Raw genomic sequence first — 24,411 nt, forward strand, 5'->3', positions numbered from 1 at the left:
TTGGAGTTTTTTTCAGAAATTCAAAATGGCTTGTCAAAGTAAACTCTCAAAACTGCTATAAGAAACAGAAAAGATTAATTCATTGTTTACCTGGGTCTTCAGTCTATGATTAGCTCACCTCCGCTTATGGGGCTGTCACGTGATGAACGAACGACTCGGGAAAAACCCGAAGACTCGAACCAGGTGAACTACTTGACTAATTCCAGTACAGAACCTATAGGATGTTGCGCATGCGCGACTGAATGAATCACTCCCCGAGATGACTCGTTCTTCCCGAGTCACATTAAAGATTTGTTCAAAATGAACGAATCGTTCAAGAACGACCCAACACTACAAGCTACAGTGTTTGGGGGCAGATCAAGTTGTTCACAGCCGGCCAACATAGAACAAAGGTGGGAATTATGCAAATATCTTACACTTCACTGAAGTGGGATTTGAATTACTGACGACTCGTTTGGCTGTTCAGAATCGTTTCTTTCTTTTGGGAGACAACTTTATTTATCGTGCACTTTCGGCAGATCGTTTACATTCACATTGCAACTACATTATACACTGCATGAAAGGCAATATTTAAAATAGCATAATAGGGTCACTTTAATACCGTAAAGCTGCTTGATTTAAAGCAGTCAATTGTATAAAGTGCTACACAAATAACCATGATGTTCACTAACAGTATACTACTGCTCAGATATTTCTTACAACTTTGCTGTAAGTTTATTGAGGTCTTAAAGGTGAGGTCACATTTAACACAGTTTCACGAGCAAAATCAAGTCATTCCAATTGGAATCCTTGCATTTTGGGGTTTTGCATGAGGGCAAAACAGTTCTCCACACAGATTTCCACTCGTGTTTAAGTTGGTCACTCAAATTCACCATATTGACCAAGAGAAAGCTGCTTGGTTTGAAAGTGACTTCTTTGTGGACTGTGCTACATCTTTGTGCTGATGACAATAGATAATGGACTTTTTTTGGGGGATGTTTTAATCTGACCACACCTCAAGGCTTTAGAAATCCTGAAGAGCTCCAAGTTATGGAAACTGGCAGAAGTACTTTTTCACTCGCAGTCTTCAGTCAGCAGTTGTTAGTAATGTCCCTTGCGGTTCAGATGCAAAGGTGCTCCAAGATGAGAGACGTCATGGTAAATTAAACTCTGAAGCTTAGAAACTCTGGCTCCACATTTCTGAGGTTTCATTTCTGGAAGCCCAGTATGATTCCCTGTCACAAATGAAATGTTTATACTGCAATGCATGGCCAGAGGCACATGCTGTTATAGTTTAGACACACTCTCATTAGAAAGAATAACCATGGATGATTGCATACCAACACACACACTGCCTGTGGAAACACACAAACACACACACACACACATTGGGAAAAAAACAAGTTCCCAAAAATATCAGTCACATGTCCCCTGTAAATCCTGGCTTATCTGTTGTAGCGTCTGGGATTTCTGGTTTCCAGAGGACATGTCTCTGCCTCCGTGCTGCTTTAGAGGATGAATGGGGAGATGGAGGAAACGCTATTGAATAAAATATGGATTTATGGGTCACGTGCCATAATCTAAATCATATTAATCTCTGCTCAATCATTGGGGTCAGCGTAATTTCTGGTTGCTGTTTAAGTGATTGTTGATAATGTTCCATTACAGAGCATTTGTGGACAGTGATTCAATACAGCAGTGGATGCTATTAGTTAAGATTTGTAGAGAAGGAAATTACACTTTCTATTTGAAGTAAACTCATATTAGGGTAGTTTACTGAAGTAAATGCTTCTGATAACAACTTTTGAGTGCATTCCTGATGCGTTTTTGCGTTTTTGACCATTGTTGAACTGATGAGCAGTAAAAAAGGCTCAGTACTTGTTTTTACCCAGTGTTCTCTGCTCTGACAGGAGGACTATGATCGCCTGCGACCCCTGTCCTACCCCATGACAGATGTCTTTCTCATTTGCTTCTCTGTGGTGAATCCAGCCAGCTTCCAGAACGTGAGAGAGGAGTGGGTCCCTGAGCTGCAGGAGTATGCACCCAACGTCCCTTACTTGCTCATTGGTACTCAGGTACGCACACCTGCTGCTACATATGGCAATAATATTCCATATACTGTACACTTTTTGTAATTGAATGTGAAACAGTGCAGAAAATTGCAACAGAAACATTTCAAACACTAGAACGCTACAGTATACTGATGTTTTACTGTGGCTATATTGGTGTCTAGTTATTTTCTTGGAAATATATCTATTAAAATTGTTCATTTTAACTGAATGTGTATACTGCTTGTTTTGTCAAATGTTGTACTCTGTATATGAAGGAATTTGTGAAGGAATATGTATTTATTTTTTACAGGTATTTTACCTGTGTTTTGAATTTTGCACCTTATTGCATTGTGTTTTAAGGTTAACAGGTTAAAGGGATAAGTGTCTGTAAAATTACTGGATAATGTCCTTACAGAAAATTATAAGTATTTTTTATTTATATATAAGAAAATTATCAGTATTTAGTTATTTTTTAAACTGTGCATGTCATCCATGCATACTGAAAATGTCCATACTGTGCACAGTGTGCATATGGCAAAAATGTGTATGAATAGTTTGGTGTGGATGCCCCAGTATTAATGTTCTGTTCAATACAGATAAGCTAATAACTGATAAATGGCGGCCATTACAATTCTATTGTATTTTGTGTAAATAAATATATATAAAAATAAAACACTAAAAACTAATATCAGTTCTTTTAAATGCTGCAAGCTAATTTAGGCATCATAATAATGTAATGTACAATATACAAAATGTATATGCATTTGGAGATTTGCTAAAGATTACATATAACAGTGTTATTAAATTCTTAACAGTGTTATTAAAGTATTATTTTTAATTTTTTTAGATTAACTTATATTGCATATTAAAAATATCCAGTTTTGCTCTTTATACAGTATATATCCAATATCAAACAAGACTGATAAGTTCAAATGTCTCTAATATCGGCCAATAACCAATATGGTATCAATATATTGTACATCCCTAGTATAGGCCTTCTATTCCAAATGTAGCCCAAACTCATTAATTTTTTGTTTTTGTTTTTATTTTTTGTGTGTGGGTGTCAGAATTACTGAAATTTGTGTTTATTTATATTTATCTACAGATATTTATGTTCTGGGAGAATCCATTGTGGTTGTAACTGATGTGTGTTTAAATTGTGGTAATATTATGTCATAACAGTGTTCATAGCATGATATTGTTACTGAAATTATCCAAATGGCTTATAATTGGGGTTTGGCAAATACAATAACCTATGTGTGTTAAGAGTGAGGGTTTGTCATCAGCCCCATCAGTCCAATCAGGTCATGTTTATTGCTGTGTGCATGCTTCCTGTCTTAATCAGACCACAGAGCGAGATGAATACAGATGCAGGGCAATTGATAAAAGAGGAGGCCAGAGAGAGTCAAAGGGAACAAGGACCCCGAACTAGGGCTGCACGTTAAATCAGGATAAAACCGAAATCATGATAGAGCTTAATGCGATTATTAAAGCTGCTGCATGCAAACTCATCTCTGCATCTCTATTTGTGAGTCTGGGCCACTTTAATGTGCTTTTGGGAACGCAGCATGCTCCAAACATCTTCTCATACTTGTAATGAGAAGCTCTTATCAAAAAAAAAAGAGAAGCTTTAAGTGCTCCCTGTGGTTTTCCCTCAAAATAAAAGTTAAGAAATTATGACAGCCACAGTCACAACGACATTTAATCCTTTTTTGGGTATGCAATAAATGAATTTCAAGTATTACATTTTTACTCTCTTTAGGTTTATTTAATGTAAAATTAACCACGGTGAAATATTAAGAGTAATAATTCTTATTTTGTTTTTTAGTAATTTTTAAATTATTTAGTAGTAGCCGTAATAATAATTATTATTTTGTAGAATAATTATTTTTATCATTTTAGAACCATATTTTTATAGCCATAATGATATAGAACCACAATATTTTGACCAAAACGCGCAGTCCTACAAACAAGCACAGCAAACTTGGATTTTTCTTTTTTTCGCAGTGACGATTTTTATAAAAAATTTCAGTTAGATTTACTTTTTCCACCTTGAATCATGTAGCCCTACCCTGAACCCAAAAAAGCTTCACTTCTGCCGTTGACATATTTAAAGGTGACATATCATGAAAATCTGACTTTTCCAGGTTTTAAGTGCTATAATCAGGTCCCCGGTGCATCTACCAACCAATGAAATGTGAAAAAGATTAACCCAATAACTTTGTCTAGGTAAGCCTTTTTCTGCAAGCGTCTGAGAAAACGAGCGCGTCTGATTTCACTCCCTTGGTGACGTGGCAAAGGGATCTCATTATAATATTACCGCCCCTTAATCTGTAAACTTCCACTCAAGGCACCGTAATTTTGATTTCGCAAGTGACAACGGTGTACCAGTTCTAATGCCATGGCGAAAGTTTGAGCAAAACATGCTAACTGTTCTGTCTTTGGCTGCAAAGACTACCACAGAACATTATTTACAGTCCCAGCCTCAGAGGAAACAAGAGAGCAGTGGATTTATTGATTTATTTAGGCTACTGAATATTGCTGCTGCCACACAGATCTAAAATAAACAAGCGATTTATTTCCCAGCTGTTTACCTTCACAGACACAACCGACTGTTTTTGTAACTCGTGTTTTTAACGTAAACTTGTGTGTGAATGAGAACTTAGTTTAGTACTCACATGCTGTGACAGCCGCTTTCTGTCCGTGTGCTTCTGGATGTGTGCACTCAGAAAACCTTATATCTTAAGTTTAAACTCATATGGTTTAAAACGCATGATTTCAGCACGATAAACATGCTAATCAGAACCAAAACAGATGTTTTTAGCAGGTACAGCTGTAAAGGCGCAGCTCTATTCTGGAAAAGGGGGCGGGGAGCAGCAGCTCATTTGCATTTAAAGACACAGACCCGAAAAACAGCTTGTTTCTGCTTCCACTCAAAATAGGCATTTTCAAAATTATATAATGATCTGTGGAGTATTTTGAGCTGAAACTTCACAGACACATTCTGGGGACACCAGAGACTTATATTACGTATTGTAAAAAGGGGCATAATATGTCACCTTTAAAGGAAACCTTTTCAATTTGTGCTCCACATGCCTAATTGGATGATGTGAAGGAAGTACTGCTCTGTGTAGTGGTTTGGTAATACCTCAGTGGATGTATGGAGAGCAGCTGGCAAAAACTCAAACTTAGATGAAGTGGAATTTTAATTGGAAATGGAAGATGGAGACCCTCCTAGACAACTGCAGTGGTGCTTTTTAGGTGAAAGGGGAGTCTGCAGACGCATGCCACCTTCTGGACTTTGAATTTCCTGTTGCCTTCTGCTCTAAAAACAAACCCCATCGTATGGATCTCATCCGTCATCCTCCAAAGAAATGCAGAGAGCACATGTGCTCATACAGTTAACCCCAAACGTTGAGCTTGCTTAACTGTAAATTTGTCTCCGTTTCCCTTTTTGGCTGTAGATTGACCTGCGGGACGACCCCAAGACTATTGCCAAGCTGAACGATTTGAAGGAAAAGCCCATTGTGACAGAACAGGGCCAAAAGCTAGCCAAGGAGGTGAGGAAAATGGATACTTCCTCTTTCTCAAGTACAAAATAAAACTGAAACTTTGTTCTGCGAAAAAACTCCGACATGGGTCAAAAGGAAAGTGAAAAGATTGTCATGACTTACTGGTTTGACCTAAAAAGGTGTCTCATTTCTGTGCCTTTCCAGATTGGTGCCTGCTGTTATGTTGAATGCTCAGCACTGACACAGAAAGGCCTGAAGACTGTGTTCGATGAGGCCATTATAGCCATTCTGGCTCCTAAGAAAGGTGCGCTCAAGCGAAGACTGGGCCCACGCTGCATCAACTGCTGCCTCATCACATGATACACCAGCTCAGGGGCACCAGTGAAAGAAAGCAAGAACTGACAACCAACCAGATTTCAATCTGACTTCTGAACTAAAACATGGTGAACCAATGGGCCCAGTCACCTACGACTGAAATATGAAAAGTCCAAGTTATGGGCGAATGACAAGAAGAACTGACAAAAAGACACATTGTTCAGGGAGAAATGACAAAGGAACACTAAACATTGAGATGGAATACAAAGAAAACGGGCAAAATGATTTATTGAACATTCAAGCACACCGAAAAGATGTCTGAGACACCCTTTCTAATGACTAAGAACAATCAAACCGTATTTCTGTGTCTGGCTCATCAAGCATGAGTTCATTTGAGAGAAGAAACCCAGGCAACCCTAAACAGCACAACCAAACCCATGGGTCATTTACAGAAGTAGGGCTTTTTTTAACTTCAAAAAGGGAAACTCAGCATCTCAATTTGGGTTGCAAAACAGTTGCTTTTTACAAAATGTCTCAAGTCAGAAAAAGAGAGGAATGATCAAATAAATACTGCCATTAGGAGCATAATACAAATTAAATCTCTATTCTACAAAACAACAAAAACAGAAACGACTGATTTTTTTATTGTTGTAAATGTGACCTCAGAGTCAAGCATCATATCTTGGATTTGGAGCAGGTGCTGGGACGGACAGTCGTCTTTTGACCACAGCCTGGATCTCTTTCTCTCTCAGTTCCTGGTGGCCTGTGATTGTGTCCTTTTCCTCACTTGAGCTTGTAGGTGAGCTGTTTGCGATGCCAGTGGATCCAGACAGGAGCAGCGAGGAGGCCAGTCAGAAACCCAGTAGTTGCCCCAAGGGTACAGGAAATGGGCCAAATCTGGACAGAGGTGCCACAAAATGAAGATCAAAACTGTCATTTTGCAGGAGCACAAGTGACTGACTGCAAATTCTACAGAATCACTGTGGTGTTTTACCAACCAAATTTTGTATTCGAGACTGCTTTCTTCCTCTTTCTTTTTTTAACGTTGAGTTTTGAGTGTTATGTATTGGTGGCCTTGCCTCTCAGGTGCGTGCCGACTGCTTTGCATTGTGAATTTTTGCTTCATATGATCAAGGTGATTTCAAATGTTATTTGATTGTTTTTAAATGAATTTCTTGCAGTCCATGCAAATATGTGGAGTGATCTGAGTGGTCTTAAAAGCTTCCAGCACATTGTGAGCAACAAAAAAAGCCTTTATAAATAGTAGATATATGGAATGCAAATTTAAAAATCAAAAGGCACAATGGTTTTATGAGAGAACATAATTAAATATGAAATTGCTGTTGATGCTCAATGCGCAGTGGATAAACAAAATGTAAATTTAATGACTTGCCTAATATTTTGTCTTTTTTTTTTGTCTTGTTGCTTCCTCGTATAGATTTGAATGCCTTATTTCACTGTTGCACATAAAACATTTTAAAATATGCAATTATTTTTCTGTTATATCAACTTGAAGAAAATGTATTATTATATTATACTAAGTGACACAAAAATGATAAGCTACCGTTCAAAAGTTTGGGGTCTGTAAGAATGTTTTGAAAGAAATCTCTTTTGCTCAAAGTCTGCATTTTTATATGATCAAAAATACAGTAAAAACACTAGTATTATGAAATATTATTGCAATAATTCTTATTTAAATTTTTTAATGTACTTCATTCCTGTGATGCAAAGCTGAATTTTCAGCAGTCATTACTACAGTCTTCAGTGTCTTCAGAAATCATTCTAATATGCTGATTTGGTGCAACATTTTTTATTAGCAATATTGAAAACAGCTGAGCTGCCTTTTTTTTGTGGAAAATAAGTTTTTTTGTGAACTGTACAGAAAGTTCAAAATAACAGCATTTATTTGAAATATAATGTAGTTGTCAGATTTGATACAATTCATCCTTTCTGAATAAAATATTTTTTTTTCTAATGACTAACCCCAAACTTTTGAATGATGTGTGTGTATATATAGTAACAAAATATTTAATAAGCGCTATCCATCCTCTTGTCGTCTTTTATACAGAAAATGAGATTTCCTCCCTTCATGCTTGATCTCTAAATGACTGAAGATTTGTGTCTTAGAATGAAAAAAAAAATATCAGCAAAATTGATTATTCAATTATCTCAAGACCATAAAATGGCCTGCAATATTACAAGAAGTGTCATGGCAATGAGAAGGAGTGTGAGTCACACCACTCTTCATTTCTCTAAAGAAAAGCATCTGGATTGAACCACCCCAGAGTTTCCCATCAGTTCACACTCCCATCATCATGTGTTGAGGAATCACTGTACGGCAGCCTCACTCTCCTCCCTACAGCTTCCTCACTCCCACAATGAGTCCGTCTCATCTCTCTGCTCTCGTCTAGACATCTGTGTGTAGAGAGCGTGTCAGAAAGCACACATGGGAGACTTCAGTGTGACATTTTGAGGGCAAAACGAGGGCAAACACTGGCCTCTGATCAATGTCTTTGTACAACACATGAATAATTGAAGTACCAGTGCAGTCCTTCCATGCTTTGAGAACATTACATTTTTCATGAAGATTGGTTCATTCCCAACAAAATCTGTCTATGGCTATCTTGCATGATTTACTGGTTGAGAGGATGTGTATATTGTCTAAAAGGGTTCTCAGTAGTGTTAACTACACATTTGTTTTCTATTTGAAAATGAACCTTCTCATCTGTTTTATATTTTAATATATATTTTTCCCTGTGAAGGCAGAGCTGAGTTTCCTCCAGCTATTATTCCGGGCTTCAGTGTCACATGATCCTTGGAGTTATCATTCTAATATGCTTAGATTTGGTGCTCGGATATTATCAGTTATTATTGGTGCTCAATTATTAATAATGGTTTTTATTATTATCAATGTTGAAAACAATTTTAGCTGCTTAATTTTTTTGTGGAAACCAAGATACCTTTGTTTTCAGGATTCTGATGAACAAAACGTTCAATGAACAGCATTAATTTGATATGGAAATCTTTTGTAAAATTAAAAATGTCTTTACCGTTTACTTTTGATCAATTGAATGCGTTCTTGCTGAATAAAAGTATTAATCTATTTTTTGGTAGTATATCACGATTTTCACAAAAATATTAAGCAGCAAAATATGTTTATAACATTGATACTAATAATAAATGTTTCTTGAGCATCAAATCAGCATATAAAAATAGTTCTGAAGGATCATGTGACACTGAAGACTGGAGTAATGGCTGCTGAAACTTCAGCTTTGTCATCACAGAAATAAATTATATTTCAAAATATATTACAATAGAATATATTTCACAACATTACTGTTTTTACTGTATTTTTGATCAAATAAATACAGCCTTAGTGAGAATAAGAGAACTTTTCCAAAAACATTTTAAAAAGCTTAAATCTTGTGATATTAAAGAAGTAAAAATATGTTATTTTAGTATTTTTACCCATACAATGACAATCAGGGGGGTCCAAAGCAACATTGGACCACATTGGCTTTTATTTTATGGACATAAAAATCTCATTTTGTTTTTTGCAGGAGAAAAATCTGGTTTTTCAATGACAATGAGTGAATGAATTTTATTTTTTGTTAAACTATCCCTTTAAGAAGCTATAAATAAATATATAGAAAATGTTATAAACTGAAAGCATGAACAAAAAACTAAAAGTGTAACCAAACCAAAATATTTACACTGCTATTCAAAAGTTTGGGATCAGTAAGATTTGTAATGTTTTTTTTAAAGAAATCTCATTTGTTCATCATGGCTGCATTTCTTTGACCAAAAAAAGAAAAAATAGTAATATTGTAAAATATTATTACCATTTAATATACTTTAAAATTAGTGCTATCAAACGATTAATCGCATCCAAAATAAAAGTTTTTGTTTACATAATATATGTGTGTGTACTGTGTATATTTATTATGTATATGTAAATACAAGCACATGCATGTATATATTTCAGAAAAATTTTATGTTTATATTAAATATATTTATATATAATATAAAAGAAGATTAATATAAATGTATATACATGTTTTCAAAATATATACTGTATGTGTTTAAATATAAATAATAAATAAACACTGTAGTGCACATATGTAAACAAAAACTTATTTTGGATGTGATTAATCGCGATTAATCGTTTGACAGCACTATTTCAAATATTTATTTCTGTGATGCAAAGCTTAATTTTCATCAGCCATTACTCCAGTCTTCAGTGTCACATGATCCTTCAGAAATCATTCCAATATGCTGATTTATTATCAATGTTGGAAACAGTTGTGCTGCTTAATATTTTTTTGGAACCTGTGATACTTTTTTTCAGGATTATTTGATGAATAAAGTTAAAAAGAACTATCAATTTAACACATCCTTGCTGAATAAAAGCATTCATTTCAACAACAAAAAATTACTGACCCCAAATTTCAAAAACATTTCTCTGGCATCTTCCTTCTTTCTGAGGTTTGCTGCAGCATGCGAGCAAGAGCTTTGAAACAAGGAACCCTCTTCTGAAAATCTGCTGCAACAGCAGAAATCTTCTCTCTACACTGAGCAAATGTATGTAACTTAACAATGCTCTCATTAAGCAACAAAGTTTTGAGGGGCTTTTGGTTTATCAAACAGATATAATGGAGAGTTTTCAGGAAATCATAGGGGGGGGGGGACAGAAGAAATGCACTGGGATGTGACTCAAACCTGCATCACCCAGTTGAGCGCCACTTCTCAATAACACAGAAGCATCTGCATTAATTGACATTCCTTTTCAAATCACTGGAATTTCTGAGACCAGTTGGCATTGCAATACTGCATTAGTCTCATCACACTAACCTGCCAGGGTCTGTCCCAGTCGAGAGGAATAGGGAGAGCTCCCAGCCAGGCCCCAATCACACTACAGCCAGTGGTAATCTGAAGAGAGGTGTCCCACACTGACATCGCCCTGGAAATGGCACATGCTTAACATCATAATATTGCTAATAACAAATTGACCTGAATAAAATACAGACATCACTCAAGGAACCATACCAAAATGTTACCACACTACCGTTCAAAAGTTTGAGGTCAGTAAGATTTTTTTTTAAGAATATACTTTTATTCAGCGAGGATGCATTAAATTGACCAAAAGTGACAGTAAAGAATTTATTATTACAAATAAATAAATAAATGCTATTCTTTTAAATTTTCTATTCATCAAAGTATCTTGAAAAAAGTATCATGGTTTCCACAAAAATATTAAGCGGCACAACTGTTTTTAACACCGATAATAATAAGAAATGTTTCTGAGCACCAAATCAGCATGTTAGAATAATTTCTGAAGGATCATGTGACACTGAAGACTGTAATCATGCTGAAAATTCAGCTTTTCCATTACAGAAATAAATTACATTTTAAAATATATTCAAATAGAAAACAGTTATTTTAAATTGTAATAATATTTATAATATAATATTACTGCTTTTATTTATTTGTATTTTTGATCAAATATATGCAGCTTTGAGGAGCATAAAAGACTTCTTTCAAAAACATGAAAATCTTACCAATCCCAAACGTTTGAACAGTAGAGTATATATAAACATACATACATATATATATATATATATATATATATATATATACACACACACACACACGCACATATACATATATACAGTATATAATAATAATTATTATTAAAAAATGCTGTATGTAGGTTATTAAATATGAGGATGTATACAGTGCAATGATGTAAGATACAAGAGGACTATGAATGTTCGATGAAAACAGACCATGCACAACTGCGTATTTACATCAGAGAGACAAATTTCCTGCAGTGCTTAAAGGGTTAGTTCACCCAAAAATGAAAATTAGCTTGTGTTTTACTCACCCTCGAAGCATCCTAGGTGTATATGACTTTCTTCTTTCAGACAAATCCAGTCGGAGTTATATTAAAAATTGTCCTGGCTATTCCAAGCTCTATCATTGCAGTCAGCGGGTGTTGCAGTTGAACAGTCCACAAGTCGTCAAATAAAGTTCACACATTCATAATAAAACGTGCCGCAGATGGCTCCGGAGGGTGAATAAAAGCCTCCTGTAGCGAATCCATGTGTTTCTTTAAGAAAAATATCCATATTTCAAACGTAATAAACACTTTTCTCTCACTTCCGCTGACTGTCATACACTGAAGCAGTTCCGGCGGATGACGCAGCACGTATGAGCAGCGCACGCGCCTCTGAGATATGCTAGTTTCGCGAGTTTGTTTATAGGAGCAAAGGAAGCACAGTTTCCTTACTTTAGCAAAGGAAAACCAGTCTCCTCTTGGTTTATATCGAAATCCTCCAAACTTTTTTTCTTTGCAATTCCTCGGTTTGTACTTCTAATTCGCATTTATGCTGCGGCGACCGGCGTTTTGTTCTCTCTCCGCATTCGTCACCAATCACGCAACGCCGACGTGCTGCGTCATCCGCCGGAACTGCTTCAGTGTATGACAGTTAGCGGAAGTGAGAGAAAAGTGTTTATTACGTTTGAAATATGGATATTTTTCTTACAAAAACACATGGATTTGCTACAGGGGGCATTTATTCATCCCCCGGAGCCATCTGCGGCACGTTTTATTATGGATGCGCGAGCTTTATTTGACGACTTGTGGACTGTTCAACTGCAACACCCGCTGACTGCAATGATAGAGCTTGGAATAGCCAGGACAATTTTTAATTTAACTCAGACTGGGTTCATCTGAAAGAAGAAAGTCATATACACCTAGAATGCTTCGAGGGTGAGTAAAACACAAGCTAATTTTCATTTTTGGGTGAACTAACCCTTTAAGCAGAGATACTGCAGCTCTATAAACTCACAGTAGCTCTGGCTATCATACCTCTGGAACATCACTAAATTATAGTCCAGACATTCAGTGGTCTTGTTTCAAAACACTTCAGTTAGCCTGAAACATTTAAATGAAGCTAAAATAATACATACAGAGAAGCTTTTTAAAAATTAAATGCTGATATATACAATCAGTAAACAAGATGCAGCTCATGCCCCACCCTACGGCGAAGAAAAAAAACAAGATTTGATCTGAGAGAGCATTAAGCCACACTTAAATCTAGTTACTCACATTTGAGCATTGCAACTGCCATTTTAAATGGATTTTGCATCATTTATTCTAGATATAAGGTGTTCGTCATACAATCCACTGTCTGTGAAACTCTATGAGAACTGTTGCACCCATTCGTCAAAGTTGGACAAGGTCTCCATCTAGTGGATCCCAATACTGCAGCTCTATAAACACACAGTAGCTCTGGCTATCATACCTCTGGAACATCACTAAATTATAGTCCAGACATTCAGTGGTCTTGTTTCAAAACACTTCAGTTAGCCTGAAACATTTAAATGAAGCTAAAATAATACATACAGAGAAGCTTTTTAAAAATTAAATGCTGATATATACAATCAGTAAACAAGATGCAGCTCATGCCCCACCCTACGGCGAAGAAAAAAAACAAGATTTGATCTGAGAGAGCATTAAGCCACACTTAAATCTAGTTACTCACATTTGAGCATTGCAACTGCCATTTTAAATGGATTTTGCATCATTTATTCTAGATATAAGGTGTTCGTCATACAATCCACTGTCTGTGAAACTCTATGAGAACTGTTGCACCCATTCGTCAAAGTTGGACAAGGTCTCCATCTAGTGGATCCCAGCCACTGAGGACTGTATCTGAAACAATCACACACAAACTGCTCACCAAAGCTATTCCAAGGAGCCAGCAATAATTCCAGTGCTTCATGTAGAGAGTTTATCCTGCACTTACCCATCTCTGCTGAAAACCCGGATCCACGCCTGTACATTAGGACCCAGGATACAGAGACATCTCAATGTTGTGAGTGTGGACAGCAGCACAGCCAGAGAAAATGTCTCCAGAGCAGACCTACAATGTGATGTATGACTTATACACTGGTATTTTACATTCAACAAACAAATAAGCAACAGTGTACTTACTCTAGCAAAGGTGCACCGTATAGTACCACCACAGTATGAAAAAAGAGGCATGACAGTAAAAAATACAGACAGGATCTGAACAATCTGTTGAGCTGTCAAAGAAATAAAGGAAACTCAAGTAATTATGAAAGTCATCAATTATGTTTCCGTATAATTGCAGAACATTTTGCCCATCTCTACCTTGTAGCTCAGTGTGTTCTTCTTTGTTGGTGGGCTGATGCCAAGAAGCCAAAAGACTGCAATGTTGACCACAGCAACAGATCCAGCCACACAATGCAGCCAAACCATGTGGGTCCCATAAACAGAGAAGTTTTCCACAAACACAGCAGGCATCACAGTTGCCATGAAGATGGAGGAAGCAACAATGGCATGAGCCGATGCCATGCCCCTGATCTCAACATCCCACATTATGGAGGTTAAGTGGTGCTACCTGATAAAGAACTATGAGATTAAATCAATGGGATGAATGAACGATTGCAACAAAAAAAATAACTACTTCGTTACTTTCGAATTATTTCATATAAGGTCAAATAACACAAACACCGATACGAACCCAACGTAATAATGAGACTGGCGATCTCCAGTTGTGAAAATAAAGGCAAAGGACACTATATTGCACACAGCTAAACTAAATGATTAATTTAACGATTACTTACCAGTGGAGTGGTGTGACTAGTTTACGTTTATATCCACAAATAATTCCTAAATTAATGCTTTACCAGATTCATCGAGCACCTAAATAAATATGTACAAATTACAATCGTACCATTTCTGGACCGAATACCATAAGACTACAAATAAATATAAAAGTCGAACAGTTTATTTACAAAACATGACTGTCGTGTACTTCCGGTAGAATGAAGTCACCAACAATCACTCTCATCTAAACAAAACCTAATAAAAGATTCTAATAATAAAGCAATTTAAACCTCATTATTATTATTATTATTATTATTCACTGTTACGGCACACTATTTTTTGTTTCTCGCTAAATACAACTACATTGAGTGGTATTTGTTAGGACCTTTATTTTGACAACGTATACGTCCCTACACTATGCAGTGTTTCTAGCTGAGTTGTGCCTCAGGACAGACGAGTATTATGGGAGAAATTCTTAGTTATCTGAAGATAACAGGATTATAAAGTAGAATTTAAATTTCATATTCAATCAATCTTTATTACAGACTCAAGGTCCAAATAAAAAAAAAACAAGACAACAGGACAACATGTACAACCCACAGCATCTACCACCACAATAAAAAGTTACAAAGTACAACAATACCAATGTCTCCACAGCTTTGACTGATACCGTGTAGTACTAACCCTTATATTTGATAGACCCACAATAATCTCATTTTTGAAGCATTTAGCCGGCAGATAAATCTATACATAAGATTTCATAACAGTGCTTTAAAAGTGATTACTCTTGCACTCACAAACATTTCACTTGCACTATGCCATCTAAATGAAGTGAAGTGGCCAAGTATGGTGACCCATACTCCAAATGAGTGCTCTGCATTTACCCATCCACTTGAGCGAGTCAAAGTTGTTAGGTTTCTTGGAATGCTTCTAGATTAAAAACTAACATGGAAACAACATATTGAGAAAATAAGGGGGAAAACCAAGAAAATGAACAACCTTTTGAGATGCTTAGCAGGAAAAGACTGGGGTGCAACTAGAACATTAATGTTAAATATCTCAGGCTATTATGAGAGCCTCGTTTGATTATGGATGTACAGCTTATATGTCTGCTGCAGTCACCTTAAGAAGCTGGATGTGGAACAGGCACAAGCATTAAGAACATGTAGTGGAGCTTAGTACAAGTAGAAACAGGAGAGATGCCTTTATGCATAAGGAGACTTAAACTTATGTTAACCTATTGGATTAATTTAGAAGGACATAATAGTTTTCATCCTACAAAAAAACGTTTTAGATGAGTGTTGGGAACACAGTAAATATAATATAAGAAGCTTTGGATGGAAAGGAGAGAATGAAGGGTTATGTAATCTGAAATACAGCTCAACAGTTTGCTATTCAGATATCCCCCCATGGTTATTTGTGATGCCAATAATAGATTTTAATATTCAACAACAAATAAGGGATAATTCTATCCAGATACCTAAAGGTTTATTAGCATAAAATTATATTAAACAGCAATATATGGTAAGTTAATGGTATTCTCTGATGGCTCAAAAGACCCAAAGACAGGACGCACAGGAACAGCAGTATATATTCCTCAACATGATATAGCTATTATAAAAAGAACAACAGATAAATTATCAGTATATACAGTTGAACTTATGGGAGTACTACTAGCTTTAAACTGGATACAGGAAAATAATGTGAATAATGCAATAATTGCATCGGACAGCTGGTCTGCTCTTTTAAGCATTAAAAATCATGCAGATTAGATGTCATTAATGAAATTCATCAAAACATATTCTGTTTACATGAGAAGGGCTTGAACGTTGGCTTTGTTTGGGTTCCTGCTCATGTAGGCGTTGAGGAAAATGAAGCTCTTGATAAGATAGCTATATTGTCATTGAAAAGAAAAACGGTGGATTTAAATGTCCCATTAATTAGAACTGAGGGAAAGAGTATTATAAAATCTCGAATGACAGATACGGGTCGACATCTTTACAATATTCAGGAAAAAGTCGGTGAAACAGAAAAGAAGAGGTTTTGTTCACTCGGCTTAGAATAGGACATACTGGACTGAATCAGACAATATTCAAAATAGGCAAACATCCAACAGGCTTGTGTGAAAATTGTGAGGTAACGGAATCAGTGTTACATGTGTTATTGGAATGTAGGAAATATGAGGAGGGAAGAAGGGAAATGTTTCAAATGCTAAAGAAAGACATTGTAAATGTTAATGTTCAGAAGCTTTTAGAAGGAAGTACTTGGAATGTGGTCATGATTTACCTAAAAAATGCAGGATTGATGGAAAGAATATAATTAGTTCCCTTGTTTGTCATATACTGCTCCACACTCCAGTCTGGTATGTGGCGATAATGCACCTTTAAAATTGGTTGTCAGCCACCAATCTAAAGAAGAAGAAGAAAACCCAAAACCAAGACAGGGGATTATAGTAGGGAATCATGTCATTGAGATTTTTTTTTGTCACCATAAGGTCGCAAAACTCTGGACTTTTGGTAGTACCTAGGATAGCAAAGTCCACTAAAGGAGGTAAAGCTTTTTCGCATTTGGCTCCTAAACTCTGGAATAGCCTTCCTGATAACGTTCAGGGTTCAGACACACTCTCTGTTTAAATCTAGATTAAAGACACATCTCTTTGGCCAAGCATTCAAATAATGCATATCATAATCTTGTACTGCAGTTATATCTGATCAAATGCACATTATTATTCTTTAGTTTGGGTTAAACAAATCAATTTTGCTTGGTTGGAACAGCAGCTACGCTAATTATGTTTGTATTTGTTTCTCTGTTTCTGCTGGGATTGACATCCCGTGGTAACTAAGATTTACACAAGCTTCAGTCTGGATCCAGAACACCTGAGAAGAGATGATGCCAACCCCTCAGAGGACCTCAGATGATGCCAACCCTGAAACAACATACAGAACTACCACATTTTATTATAAGTTTGATTGCATCATATAATAGTTGCTGTTAATAGTGTTCATCGTCTGTTTGATTACATCTTTAGTTGATTTTTCTGTACATTTCTGCCATATGTACATTAACTGACAGTCACCACTGATAAGCTACCACTAAATATTGTAGAAACGTAATTAGCTGTAAAGTTGCTTTGCAATGATTTGTATGGTGAAAAGCGCTGTACAAATAAACTTGACTTGACTTGACCATAATTTGGTTAAATTGACTCATATAAAAGAATATAGTCTTTTTGATTGTTTCATTTATTTATTTGTTTTGTTTTCATTTCTAGTTTATTTTATTTGTTTTGATTGGTTTTTATGGTTTATTTCGTCCTACAAGCAAAATCCTGATCCATACTTTATTCCAATCGGTGGCGGTAATGCACCAGTCAGTTAGGTTGCCAACCGCCAATAAACACCAAAGAAGAAGAAGCTTCATTTTTCACAACAACTGAGAACTATCTAGACGTGTTAGTGACGGTTTTCTGACACATTTGAAGATGGTTTGCGAGAAGTGTGAGTAGTTACATTATAAATCCTGTTGTATATCAAAGGATTATTTGTTTTACTCCAATGTGTCTACGTCATTAATATTGGAGCTCGTGCCATATTCAGTAGCTTTGGCTCGCTAGCAAGATCAGCGAAAGAAACAACAAAACTGTGTGCTATATATATATATGAACGTCGCTTGCAGTTTTTTTTTTTATCTCGACGATGATATCGTCGAACATGAATGTGACGACAATCAAACATGAGATATGTCGGACGTCTGTGAATCACGCATGTTTTGATGTCCTCCGCAGGCGAGAAGAAACTGGGGCGAGTCATCACGCCTGATACCTGGAAAGATGGGGCTAGAAATACAACAGGTAATTGTTTTAAAGGTTTAATAATGTTTTATAGTTGTTACCCTTTTATATGTTTGTATTTATGCTTCGTCAACAAGGAATACTGACCTGAAAAATGTTATATTTCAGAGAGTGGTGGTCGAAAGCTAAATGAAAATAAAATGCTGACTTCAAAAAAAGCCAGGTTTGTCGCATGGAATTTTATGCTTCATCATCATAGTCTTGTAAATATGAGAGTTATGATGACGTGCTGAAAATATGTATACAATTTTGACAGGTTTGATCCTTATGGGAAATCTGGATTTGCCACATGCAGAATATGCAAAAGCTCTGTCCATCAGTCTGGTTCACATTACTGCCAGGGATGTGCTTACAAAAAAGGTGAGACCGATAGTGAGGGATGCTTAGATGCTCTTTTGTTTCTGTCACACATCTATATGTTCTCACCAGTCACCACCCCTCTTTTTTTTTACTTTTGCAGGAATTTGTGCCATGTGTGGGAAGAAGGTTCTTGATACCAAGAACTACAAACAGACCTCAGTTTGATTTAGTGTTTGTTGCTGGAGATCTGTCTTTAGCTGAGAAGGGAATGTTTGTGGATGACTGTGTTGACTCTTCCAAGTGTTGAGAATGATCATTTAAGTTCATAAAAGAGTTAAGTTTGCGGCATGTTGTGGCAATGTTACGAAAGGAGTGCTCTGGTTTATGACTGTATTTAAATGAAAATATGTCAGTGGTATTTTTCTCTTTAATTTTTCTCAACCTTAGAGCAATAGATTGGCTTGTACTGTTTGGGCAATGTAGATGCCTACCTTGAGTACATTTGCTGGGAAACATGTTTTGTAAATGTTCTTATTCATTTGGAAATAATTCCTCATTTTAATACTACCAAACATGATGAGAGTGGTTAGGCCATTTAATACAAATAAGTTCTCCTCATGGCAATTTATTGCCCTTTTTACTTACTTAGCCATTGGTCCTTACCAAAGTCTAGACTTTGACTTTTAAATGTTACCTCTTTCCACAATGAAAAAAAATATATAAATATATCAATCTTGTTTGAAGTGATATTTCCTCTACTGTAGACAGTGACATGCCAATAGAAGACAGCTAAAAGCTCAGTGTACAGTAATGTTTATGGCCTGCTTTCATTTCTTATTATTCTGCCACTGTTTTTTTTTTGTCAGCACTGTTGGAGATGTTTTCTGGAGATCTTGTTTGTTATTTCCTTTTTCAGCGATCATTTGTAATTGCAGTTTTGGATTTCATGTCTCTTGAACCCACATAATAGTATCATAATAGGATTTGTATAGAGAAACTTGTGGAGGCTCTTACAGTATGTGTAATTTATTTAATTTTTTTTGCCACATTTTAAGTGTGAGAAGTCACAACATAAGCAATACTTAGATACTGTATAATATAATTTCCTTAATATCAGTTAAATTAAGAATTGTCTGGGACACCTATTACAACGAAGAGACTGTTTTTACATCTGTAAATATTTCTTGACAAATAAAATTGACAACATTTTGCAGAAATCAGTCATTTGCATAAGAAAGCAGAGACAAATGCATTTCATAATGGTGCTTTATTGTTGTAGTTGACATTTGTTTTCTTACACAATTCAGTTCCATATATTATGTAAAAAAAAAAGTGACAATATCCTAATGGCAATGTTGTTTATTTGTAACCAAATATAAATTATGCCACACAGTAATGTCACAAGAAACCTTTCATTGATAGAACTATCAATTATTCATCATTTTTGCTTATGACATCTTAAATATTCAGAAATATCGGAGTATATGACAAAGTAAATATATCCGAATATGACAAAAATATATATATTTTAAAGTTATATACAAATTAGTTCTAGTATCTTCATTTTGTAAAACATCATATGGTTAGACAAGTATCTGAGGCAATATGTTAATTTAGTAATTGTTAATAACAAAAGTAAGAATAGAAATTACACATAATTCTATCCATTTTAAGGCAGCTGTGTGCATGTTTGGCCATTCAGTGTTAGTTTCTCAAGGTCTTTTGCTCAAAACTAGTAGTTCATGTAACACTGACATCGATATTTTTGTGGAAACCGTGATCAGTTTTTTGAGGATTATTCGATGAATAAAAAAAAGAAAAGTTCGAAAGAACAGAATTTTTTTTTTTTTTTAAATAGAAATCTTTTGTAACATTACAAATGTAACTTTTTTAACAATTTAATGCATTCTTGCTGAATAAAAAAGTATTATTTCTTTTTAAAAAATCGATCTCCCTTTTTTGGTATCTAGATAATAATAGGATAGTTACCTTGAAGTCTGCGACAGTAGATTTCAACAATCCTAAAGAGGGACAAAAATTCATAGTATGTTAAAACACTCCAGCAAAATGTAACACTTACCAAACAGCCAATTTAATATGTAGCTATTTACTTAAGATCAAAGCATGACAATATTAGCAGAATATTCTTGTATGTTTTTCAGTATGTATGTTATATGGTGTTGCTCTGACCCTCTTTCTCATAAACATTTCTCAAATGTATATAACTATAGTGCAAATGGTAAATATTCTAAACAATTTTGTAATAAGATTAGTAATAGATATCAATGGGGTGTGAATGGTGTCTCATGAAGTCTGGTTTATTTTACTCAGGCAAAGGAAACACCAGGCTGTACATGATATTTTGTGAGGATTGCAATGTTAATGGTTCCCACCACCACCCCGCAGTGGAGGTGGGAGTTGAGGGTGATTTCCTCAGCGCCAGAAGTTAGCTAGTCTGGTGTTTTTCAGATGGGACAGGATACTGTGCCAGGCTTTGGATCTAAGCCTCAAGTGAATGGGCTGTGATAACAGAAGAACTCAGCCACTTGTAACTAATACGTTCTCTTTTTCGGACCCACTCTGATGTGAGAACAAGGCCCTTTACCATCCGTCTGAGACTGGCACACTAAATTGTGTGTGTGTGTGTGTGTGTGTGTGTGTGTGTGTATTTGCAAGCTGTATACTTACCTTGCAAGCTTACTGAGGCCAACAACCTTTTTACTTGGCAGATATCCTATGTGAACCTACAGATTAATTCAAATAAGGTCATTTATTTCTTATGTACTTCAGCTCATTGAAAAGAACCTATTGACCTCCCAGCACTCAACAATCTCCCAGGCCCAGACAAATGCATGCATCAATGATCCCTTTACAACCCATGAAACCGCCTTGCCTAACGGTGCAACATCAAGCATAACATAAGAAGTATGAGTGACTAAAAGCATCTTTCATTGAAATTATCAGCAGATACTAAGACATACCTTGCCAAAAAATGGTACTAGATGATGTTCACAAAGTGAAAACATGTCAATATCTTTCACAATAACTAGCTCCTCGTGGTCTTCGTCAAAGATGGCATCATTAAGGACATCTGTGGAACATGATACACATATGTTAATATGTAACATAACTTTAATGGTGTTTTTGCTACTGGACACACAACATTTCAATATGGAAGGGTTTATGAAAGAACTTTGAAAACAATATGCGTTAAAAACCCTCTCATAAATCAGATCAGTTCAGGAGAGAGGCAAATACATAGCAACTTAAATGTGATTCGTTTAAGTAGTCCTTTACACCAATCAGGCTATTGAAGCTGGTGCTTTCAGCATCTGTTGCAGACCAATTGAGCAATTCCAGAATGACGTATAAGTATTTTATACAACACCTCACCAATGTAGTGGAATTGTCAGACACACCACTGGGTAAAACTATTTTATTTATTTATTTATTTAACCAGGGACAATGCACATTAATAGTACATAAATATGTAAAATGCGCCAGATTTAGCCAACACTGGCTACTTTTCATCCATAGTCCCTTTTGTTTAATTGTTTAATAAAATAAACAATTTTGGTATTATGTGACTGCCCAAACATAACCCACTGATAAGCACTATGATGTGATCATAATTTTGGCTACATTCATACCCATAAATGTAACTTATAAAACCCGAGTTTGGTGATGAGCTACGAACTAGACTTAGACTTAAGTCTAAAAATGCTCAGTGGAAACTAAAAATCAGGTCTAAAAAAATAAACAATGGAACTATATATTAAAAGCTAGATAATAACTCAAACTTTCAGTATTAGCATATTTATAACATATGTACGTTCAAGTTTTTTTATATACCCATGTGCTAATAATCCAAAGACTTTCAGAGGGTCTACTTTATCTGTCAGTCATTTTGGGAGCTCTAAATCAACTAGTCACTCTCCACACAATTGTTATGTGACTAGTTTTTGGTGACACACAGCCAGCTATCTTAAAGACTCTTTAAACAAAGCACAGAAGTAGTATATTTCAATTTCTGTGGTATATTTGTGTTGTGTAAAGTCATAATAAAGGAATAAACAGCAGAGTATAAAAAGAGTAATGTAAGAGAAATGAAGAGTAGCCTATCCTAGCTGGATGTGTCAAAGCAGAGTGGCTACTGTTGCTATAGTAACCTCCTCAGACCTCAGGTGAAAGTGATTTCTGTTTGCTAACTTGAAACTTGCTTACTAAAACGTCGTTTGGAAACCCTATATTTGAAAGGAAATATCAGAAATCAGATGAAATTGGATAAAGTACTTATTTTCTGCATAATAATAATACGTACCGTAGATGGTCTCGTGGTAGCCTTTGGTCAGGAACTGCATGGCCTTTGCTGCACGGAGCGGGGTTTTGAGCAGCCCCTGTCGGTCCGTGTTCTCTCCCAGACCTCGCAGGATGGTTGTGTACGCCGCCTCCAGAGCAGGTAACCGCGACTCATCCTCCGCCTCTTTCCGGGATGTCTCGTTTTTGTGCTGCACAGCGACTTTCTTCGTATCGACTGTCAGCTCGCTAAAGCCGTTACGGCAGAGATACTCTGTGACAATTTTGCCATTGCACAAACCGTTCAATTCTGCCGCCTTTTGGTATTCCATTGACTGCACTTATAATTACTATTTAAGAGAGAATAAATTATTAATATAGTTATATATTTAAAAAGCAAAGTCGTAAATGCAATCAGCTGTCTATTCTTTCAGAGCTGCAACCGGTCCCCAGTTAGGTTGTCGTAGTGCTTCTGAGTTGAGATTCAGTTGCAGTGTAAGTCTCGCCCACTCAGCGTGGCATTTATAGGTGCCCTCAACTAACACTGTCCAATTGAACACGTCGGCTTTTAGTGTGAGCACGCGCTCTATTGTGTTTTACACATGTCACACCCTTTTTATGGGGTGTAGTTGAATAATGCGTTACAGTCATGCAAACGGCGTGAACTGATTCGTGATTTGCTTTTCTGAATGTAAAGACATATTTGAGCGTCAGAATTATGACCTCACGTGCTCACACATAAGCTAGACCCCCATACACATCAAATTCCTTGACACTTTTAAATAATAGCCTAATAATAATGAAAATAATAATTGGATTTAATATTGTTGTTGTTAGTGCTGTTTTTGTTGTTGTGAAATATAAATGGTAATGACAAAGAATTCTACTCATTTGAAAGGCATAGTGTACACAATTACACAGACATTGTATGTGACTTCCCATTGATAATGTGTGTACTGTTTTTAGGACATTTTATATTCAAAATCTAACCATCACACAAAACTTTTTTGCATATTAAAATGACATTAAATCATTATTTTGAATGTTTATTAAGTCATATTTTCCTCATATTGCCTTGTGGGCACATTTACTTCCCATGATGTTGGGAAAACCTGATCAAAGTCGTAAGAAAATATATTGAGGAAAGTTTTTAAAGCTGTATTTTTTTTTTCTTATTAATTGAAATCATATGACTGAAAATGTTAGTCATTCCTCATAGCAGCATATCCAAGACTGATTCCTGTGACAAAGCTCATTTTCCCCAAAAGGTCAGTTTTCTTGGGATTTTGGCTTGAAATTCAATCATGTGAAAGTCAGGCGTGGACTGATAAGTTGATGTTGGGATAGTTTACAGTGGGTTATGTTATGAATGTATGCAACTAGACTTTATTTCATACAAAATGAAAAAAAGTAATGAATGAGTTATTGAATGTATGAACAATGAATGATTAACATGTTTGGAATTATGCA

The 24,411-nt window shown here is 35.8% G+C and overlaps 4 protein-coding genes across 6 annotated transcripts in view; 2 read left to right on the forward strand and 2 right to left on the reverse strand.

The window, feature by feature from the left end:
- The window catches only part of LOC107582780 (rho-related GTP-binding protein RhoQ-like), a 28,211-nt gene extending 21,930 nt beyond the window's left edge, over positions 1-6,281 (forward strand). The window contains exons 3-5 of the mRNA XM_016268786.1: positions 1,890-2,054; positions 5,495-5,590; positions 5,747-6,281. Of these exons, the coding sequence (XP_016124272.1) occupies positions 1,890-2,054; positions 5,495-5,590; positions 5,747-5,902 (417 nt within the window). The 3' untranslated portion in view covers positions 5,903-6,281. The remainder of the gene's footprint in view (positions 1-1,889; positions 2,055-5,494; positions 5,591-5,746) is intronic.
- Positions 6,282-6,485: 204 nt separating this feature from the next.
- On the reverse strand, positions 6,486-14,713 carry LOC107582779 (phosphatidylinositol-glycan biosynthesis class F protein-like). 3 transcript variants are annotated; one of them, XM_016268782.1, is made up of 6 exons: positions 14,513-14,713; positions 14,037-14,286; positions 13,857-13,948; positions 13,669-13,785; positions 10,709-10,817; positions 6,486-6,754 (listed from the first exon to the last, which is right to left on the reverse strand). In XM_016268782.1, the coding sequence occupies exons 2-6, from the start codon at positions 14,262-14,264 to the stop codon at positions 6,641-6,643; spliced, it is 660 nt and encodes a 219-aa protein (XP_016124268.1). In that variant the 5' UTR covers positions 14,265-14,286; positions 14,513-14,713; the 3' UTR covers positions 6,486-6,640. The 3 variants fall into 3 exon arrangements, with proteins under 3 accessions (XP_016124268.1, XP_016124269.1, XP_016124270.1); XM_016268783.1 differs by having other exon boundaries at positions 14,037-14,297; XM_016268784.1 differs by lacking the exon at positions 6,486-6,754 and adding an exon at positions 7,847-8,272.
- A 3,144-nt stretch (positions 14,714-17,857) lies between these two features.
- On the forward strand, positions 17,858-19,289 carry cript (cysteine-rich PDZ-binding protein). The gene is made up of 5 exons (XM_016268787.1): positions 17,858-17,992; positions 18,280-18,345; positions 18,454-18,508; positions 18,602-18,705; positions 18,806-19,289. The coding sequence occupies exons 1-5, from the start codon at positions 17,977-17,979 to the stop codon at positions 18,868-18,870; spliced, it is 306 nt and encodes a 101-aa protein (XP_016124273.1). The 5' UTR covers positions 17,858-17,976; the 3' UTR covers positions 18,871-19,289.
- A 1,322-nt stretch (positions 19,290-20,611) lies between these two features.
- Positions 20,612-23,432, reverse strand: LOC107582820 (GTP cyclohydrolase 1-like). The gene is made up of 4 exons (XM_016268841.1): positions 22,967-23,432; positions 21,627-21,736; positions 21,334-21,389; positions 20,612-20,666 (listed from the first exon to the last, which is right to left on the reverse strand). Exons 1-4 carry the CDS (start codon positions 23,271-23,273, stop codon positions 20,612-20,614), a joined length of 528 nt encoding a protein of 175 aa, XP_016124327.1. The 5' UTR covers positions 23,274-23,432.
- Positions 23,433-24,411: the final 979 nt, after the last annotated feature.

The sequence above is a fragment of the Sinocyclocheilus grahami genome, unplaced genomic scaffold (assembly GCF_001515645.1).
Source record: "Sinocyclocheilus grahami isolate Dianchi unplaced genomic scaffold, SAMN03320097.WGS_v1.1 scaffold47.1, whole genome shotgun sequence".
Classification (NCBI taxonomy): domain Eukaryota; kingdom Metazoa; phylum Chordata; class Actinopteri; order Cypriniformes; family Cyprinidae; genus Sinocyclocheilus; species Sinocyclocheilus grahami.

Bases quoted from the DNA above. Each gene is read 5' to 3' on its own strand.
- cript (XM_016268787.1), top strand. The intron at 18,509-18,601 runs GTTTGTCGCATG...CAATTTTGACAG, and splicing joins CTGACTTCAAAAAAAGCCAG to GTTTGATCCTTATGGGAAAT. The intron at 18,706-18,805 runs GTGAGACCGATA...TTACTTTTGCAG, and splicing joins GGGATGTGCTTACAAAAAAG to GAATTTGTGCCATGTGTGGG.
- LOC107582820 (XM_016268841.1), bottom strand. From the start codon at position 23,273: ATGGAATACCAAAAGGCGGCAGAATTGAACGGTTTGTGCAATGGCAAA. The intron at 21,737-22,966 runs GTACGTATTATT...CATGTTCCACAG, and splicing joins CTACCACGAGACCATCTACG to ATGTCCTTAATGATGCCATC. The intron at 20,667-21,333 runs GTAAGTATACAG...GTCCCTCTTTAG, and splicing joins GGCCTCAGTAAGCTTGCAAG to GATTGTTGAAATCTACTGTC.
- LOC107582779 (XM_016268782.1), bottom strand. From the start codon at position 14,264: ATGTGGGATGTTGAGATCAGGGGCATGGCATCGGCTCATGCCATTGTT. The intron at 13,949-14,036 runs GTAGAGATGGGC...TTTCTTTGACAG, and splicing joins AGAACACACTGAGCTACAAG to CTCAACAGATTGTTCAGATC. The intron at 6,755-10,708 runs GTTAGTGTGATG...ACCTCTGTCCAG, and splicing joins ACTGGGACAGACCCTGGCAG to ATTTGGCCCATTTCCTGTAC.